Below are 6,000 nucleotides of genomic sequence, written 5' to 3' on the forward strand. Positions count from 1 at the left end.
TGTCTTTTTCCTTATTTTAGCAACAATCGCACATTCATTTGCACTGCCACCTTGGTTTGTTGCTTTTAAATCCACGGTATCCAGCTTAAGGGCTGTTGGTGGAGGTGTGAATACATGTGTGTGGGAAGGCAGAGCAGGCCTCTTATGAAGCCCGATGCTGAATTCATTGCATGTGTTCATTTTAGATCAGGGAGATGAGCTGTTTGTCATACCACGGTGTTACAGAAGCATCTGTTACAGATGGTTTGGTTCCTTTGGGGCTTGCATTTCCTACTGCATTGCTGCCTGCTGATGTACAGTATCTGACAGGGAAGAAAGAACTGTGTTTTTTTATTGCTTTCCTTCTTAGACTGTAGGAATGTTTGGAACCTGCGGTAAAGTTAAGCAGATATGTGAGATCCTAAAGACATGTATGGTACTGGAGAGGTTCTTCTATCTCAGTCCTACTGCTGGCACTGCGTGTGTCTGATGAGCTGCGTCCCAGAGATTATTTCTGTGCTAAATCCACAGACATCTGGTTCTAAGGGCTCACAATGGTGCTACCTACCCATGGGGACACACAGCTTCTGTGTCATTCCAAACCTCAGTAAGTCCTGCCCCAGACCTTCTCTCCCTGGCATCATTGGTTTACTTTGACAATATGCAGTAGCAGATGGCTTCGCTCTCTCTGACTGCACCAATTGTTCTGTCTCTGGGAGTCAGCCCTTTCATTCCAATGTAGGAGTACTGCTCTTTGGCTGCCACAAGTTCTTCTAGTGCCCTGCTTTGAGAAGGCAGACAAAAGAGGTAGTTAGACTGCTATAAAGCAAACAGCGTCAACCACCTACCTAATCTGAATAGATTTCAGCAATTTATTATCTAAGCTGAAGTAAACAGTTAGGACTAGGGGAAACGAGAACAAAATTCCTTCTATATTTAATATTTACATAGTGAACCATGAGGTGATTAGAAAGAGGGAGGTACCTATTTCTAGAAGTAGCTTTTAATGTTAATGCTTAATGGTGTTTTTCAGGTAACTATCACTTGTGAGCTTCTGATCTGTAGTATGTTCTACTTTCATTCTGGACTAATGTTACCAAAAAGTTTATGAAAACAACAACAGTTTCTATTCACCCACATAATTCCCCAGGCTGAGTTCAGATAGTTGTCACCCAAACAATTAAATATGGTGCAGAAGCCTGTTTGAAAATGGCTTTTTTGTTTTGAACGTACTGGTTTGAAATAGCCCCCGTGACAAAGCTCAGTGCTAAATGCCACCTCAATATCTCTGTAGGATGCCCACTGCTATAGATATTGAAGTTCCCATTTCAAACCTACATTTTGTATTTGATTACATTCTGATGTATTTTCATCGTACTTTATCATCATAGTCATTTTATTATTATTATTTTTGATACAGTTATGTGAACAAGTGCCAACAATCAGAGGAAGCTAAAGGTATTCAGCTGCTAAGGACACAAGCTTTTAGCCCTGGTGCTACTGTATTAATATTGAAAGATCTCTTTTCTCAACTTAATGACTAAGGCTAAGCCAGGAATTCACCGAGTCACAACTGTGCTCCTAAGACAGTGTGAGACACTATTTGGGGAAGTAACATTATTTAGTTCAGGAAAGGAAAAAAGAAGCCTTTGCAGCCTCAACTAGGTCAAAAATGGGGTCAGTAACGTACTGAGGCAGATATGATGCTCTCCATGGAAGGCAGGCGCTAGGTTCTTCATGTTGATCATGCTGCAACAAGCTTTGTTCATCTATCAAAGCAGTGGCTTGAGGTCACTGATGTGGAGATCTGGTTATACCTTAGTTTAGGCAGCTCCAAATAATCAAAGGCAGTTTTGCATTAGGAAGAGGGATTACAGACATCACTAGATACAAAAGAAAAGCAACAGAGCTCCAAGCATTTGGCAATTGTGATTGCACTGTAACAAACCGACCCAGATAGCACAGAAATCTCAGCAAATGAGCCATCCAAGAACAGGTCTTTAACTTTGTTCTTTCTGTGCTTCCCTCTGCATTCAAAGCAAAACAAGTCACCAACAGTATTTCAAATGTAGTGTTTACGTTCCAGTGTTCATATAAATACATACTCTAAAGGAATTTACATACACAAAAGCAAGGAGGAAAAACTGTCAGACTCACAATAAAACAACTTTCTTGCTATAAGCGTAAAAAAGGATTATAAAGATATTTCATTTTTTTTTAGGTAGTGTCACAAAAAAGCTTTTTTCTAAGGATCTGCTCTATTTATTTTTTTATTTCTTTAGAAAAAAAAGGTGCTAAATCCCTACGCGGTTCAAAAGTAATTAGGAAATCCAAGGGAGATACATACACAAGGGCACCTGAACTGTGCTTAAGTTGGACATATGCAGGCATACATGTACCAATTGACCATGTAACACACACACAGACCGACTACAGGTAAAGGTCACTTCTATGTGAGAAAACCCTTCTCACTCCCTTGCCAGGGAAGCAAAACATGCACACAGAACAAAAATTGGCCAAAACCGAGTTGTTCAGAGGCTGGAGATGTTCGTTTTCTTAGTACACGTTTGCACATCTGCCCTCCTACAATGGCAAAGTACTGCTGAGTCTTCGAATGCAAACAGCAAAAAGCCACGTGATGAGTTAAGTTCCACTCTGCTGCAGAAACTGGCAAGTTCTTGGCAGTAAAAATCAATCTCACCTCCAGAGGTCACACTTCTTTATCCAACCTGCCACTGCACACAAAAACAACAACGTGAACCACAGGTCTGTATGAAAAGGAAAATAATACCTACACCACAAGGCTGAATAAAGACAATAAACTCCCTTGCATTATATGGGCTATATCCTTAAAGTGATGGACACTGTGCTTACCCAGAGTAGGCACAAAACTACATGCCCGGAGTTTTATTAACGTGAATCCCTTCACATATAGCAGAAAGGGGAAGAGATAACAGCTTATGAAGCCTGGGTTTGAAGAACTGGTTGTGTCTGCTGCCCCCAGAGAGCTTCTAATTCTGTTAAATTTCCAGTTTGCCTTCAAAGTTTACTTCACAAAAGTTGTAGTAATAGCAGCAGTAAAATTCATATACACCAATGTGGTAAGTCTGGGTTTTTGATAGAAAAACTCTGTATGTTTGTTGCCTATACCCGCTTTTTCATTTTCAAACTTACTCTCAGGCCTCCTTCTCCTACAGGACCTGAAGCTGCCATTCTTTTTTCTATTTCTTCCTGCTTCTTTTTCTTTTGCTCTACAGAAGAAATGTTCTTAATACCTCGAGAAGAAGCCTGTGAGGAAAACACATTTGCATAAAGTCAGCAAGTTATCTGTCTAAATAAAAGCCAATTTGCAAGTCTCAGCAACAGCATTTTATGAACTCTGGTTTGCATGAAATGACCGAGCAATATGTGAATGCTCCTATAACCAAACTAGTTCCAAACGAGGAAGAAGCAGCTCATGCAGGTAAAAGAAGTCCTTCTGTTTCATCACCCCTGTCTCTCGCCTCCACTTGTCAAGTTGTTATATGAAAGACAGGATATGTACAGTAGAAATAATGATGGTTTCTATTCTAATGCTCAGAAATTGGATAGAAAAAGCTGCATGCTCCATATTGCTATGGCAGAAATTGATGGGGACTTAATGCGCATAGAAAAAAACAAAACAACAATGCTAGTAATGCAAGCCCTGGCTTTAAGAAATCCAGCTTTTATACAATGATGTGGGGAAGAACAGCCTGTGTGACAGGTTCTCCTTCAGAGATCTTGAGGGCAGCAGCACCGTATCCTGCAGAAGCAAGTGCATGAGAAACCTGTTGCTGATTGTCTGCTCTGCATCCTCATAGTGGTGGCCTAGCAAAGCCCTAGACTAGATGGCAGGAATACCAGATACAGGGGAAACACAGATAATGCTGTAAAGTGACGAAGAAAATATTCTTCAGATTGATTTTCAGTTCAGTTCAAGGTTCTGATACTACAGCAGGAGCCATGCATCTCACATGTGCAGGAACATCTTAAGCAGAGACAACATCTGACAAAATACTTTGCCTCTTATATGGAGTAACTGAATTGGGTGGCAAACTGTCTTATCTCTGTTACTCAGAGTTCAGGGCTTAAAAAGCACTCCTGGTCCTGGAAGACTCTGGTAGAAGTTTATCTTTTTCTTCTTATGGAAAGTAACTGCATATACTTCCATTTTCTTGCATTTTCCTTAGCCTAAAAGCCAGTACAAAACTCTAAAGCTATCTGCAACCAAAGTTGCTTCACTGCAATTTCCTCCAAGGAAACCATTTCAGCAATGTAAGAACTAGAAGAGAAGGGGGAGGTTCAGGTTAAACATTAGGAGCAAATTCTTCTCTTCAGGTAGTAAAGCAATGGCATAGTTGCCTAGAGAACAGTGTATGCCCAATTCCTGGATGTTCTAAGACAGGTTGGGATGGGAGCTTGGGCAGCCAGAGCTGGGGGCATCCAGCCCATGGCAGGGGTGGGAACTGGCTGGTCTTTGAGGTCCCTTCCAATATAAGTCAATCATGAGGACACTGTTTGGGGTTTTTGTGTGTGTGTGTGCTTCTCGAAAGTGTATGTAAAGCAGCCATTCTCAAACACAGAAAACCACTAAAAGCCCCAAACCAAGCTCTGAGATTTAAGCCTACAAGGTGGATTGCTTTTACCCATACATGGTGGGTTTGCTGCATAAACCTCAGCTACTTTCCCCATACAGCTGTCACCTAAATGTATTCTGAAGCAACAGCATCGCATCAGGCGCGGTTACCTCCATCTGCCTCTTCTCAGCAGCTTCTGCAAGCTGTCTTCTTTTTATTTCCTAAAGAAAACGGCAAAAGACGTTAAAACGTTATTAAAACCCCGTCCTTGCTCCGGTTTTTTCCTCCTGCTTCACCCCCCCCCGCTCGGCCTCCCGGGTGGAAGCGGCCGCCCCAACGGCCTTGGGGAGGGGGAGGAGCGCCGGGTACGGCCTGAACTGTATTGCAAGCATTGCAAGCGGGCGACCAGCGGCCCAACCAAGGCTGCACTCACCGGGTCGGGCGTCTCCACCACGTCCTTGACGGCTCCCCCCATGCAGGGCAGGCACAGCCCCATGGCCGCCCTGCTGCGCTGCTGCCTTTGCTCTGCCGAGGGGGAGGCAGCGGCCCCGCCCCGTCACAGGGCCGAGCGGGCCGGGCTGCCGGGGGCGGGGATGGTCGGGGGTGGAATATTGGGCGTAGTGTTCTAAATGCGGCTCCAGCTGGGTAGAGCGGGTGGATAATCACTTTCCTCGGCCTGCTGACCGCGATCCTTTTAATGCATCCCAGGATACAGACGGCTTTCTTGGCCTCAAGTGCAGGCTGCTGGTTGGCATCCTCACACATTCTATTTACATTCAGATCTTCTGTTTACAATAAATGTATGCACAAAACGTTTTTATAAGGCTCGGTCTCATGCACTGCTTTCCTCCTCAATTGCTCCTCGGGTGCATAAAGCAAAGCAGCGCTTCCACCTGAAGCTGAGGGGGAAGCATCTCAGAGGGGCTCCCCAAACCCAAATGTGATGCTGTGAGCAGTCAGCGCTGTGATCTCAAGTCCTTAACCCCGTGCAGTGCTACTCCTTCATATTACTAGGCCAAAAGGGGCAATAATTAATTTCCAGCTCATTTCTGATAGACGTTACACCGATAGACTGGGAATTTGCTGGAATAAGCGTGCTGAAGTAATTGGCCTTTTCGTTTCCTGGTGTTTTGCTGTCATCTAGTGGCTCTGAGCAGGCGGGTGTTGTTTTCACATGCTACAAACAATGTGGGTCTCTGCTTAGGGTCCGAATTATGGGCACTGATTTACTTATTGGGTAAGACCCCAGACTGGCAGTGAAAATAATCTTCTGCTCCATGCCCGTGAAAACTAATAACCTGGTACCCATGAAATAGAACGGTCTTGGAAGGTACAAGTAGGACAAAAACGGTACAAGTCAATGTGGTTTGGCTCTTACTGCACTATATTCATTTAGTCCACTAGGTGGTACTATTTGCTCACA

At 43.7% G+C, this 6,000-nt stretch overlaps 1 protein-coding gene across 1 annotated transcript; it reads right to left on the reverse strand.

Annotated features, from left to right (window-relative positions):
- Positions 1-1,354: 1,354 nt before the first annotated feature.
- SVIP (small VCP interacting protein) lies at positions 1,355-5,104 on the reverse strand. The gene is made up of 4 exons (XM_015863425.3): positions 5,011-5,104; positions 4,748-4,798; positions 3,154-3,267; positions 1,355-2,714 (listed from the first exon to the last, which is right to left on the reverse strand). Exons 1-4 carry the CDS (start codon positions 5,071-5,073, stop codon positions 2,700-2,702), a joined length of 243 nt encoding a protein of 80 aa, XP_015718911.1. The 5' UTR covers positions 5,074-5,104; the 3' UTR covers positions 1,355-2,699.
- Between the last annotated feature and the right edge of the window lie 896 nt (positions 5,105-6,000).

Source organism: Coturnix japonica, chromosome 5, assembly GCF_054131305.1.
Source record: "Coturnix japonica strain WE chromosome 5, WE-NBRP24, whole genome shotgun sequence".
Classification (NCBI taxonomy): domain Eukaryota; kingdom Metazoa; phylum Chordata; class Aves; order Galliformes; family Phasianidae; genus Coturnix; species Coturnix japonica.

Excerpts from the sequence above, each read along its gene's own strand:
- SVIP (XM_015863425.3), bottom strand. The coding sequence starts at position 5,073 with ATGGGGCTGTGCCTGCCCTGCATGGGGGGAGCCGTCAAGGACGTGGTG. Across the intron at positions 4,799-5,010 it reads TGGTGGAGACGCCCGACCCG|GAAATAAAAAGAAGACAGCT; the intron begins GTGAGTGCAGCC and ends CGTTTTCTTTAG. Across the intron at positions 3,268-4,747 it reads CTGAGAAGAGGCAGATGGAG|GCTTCTTCTCGAGGTATTAA; the intron begins GTAACCGCGCCT and ends TTTTCCTCACAG.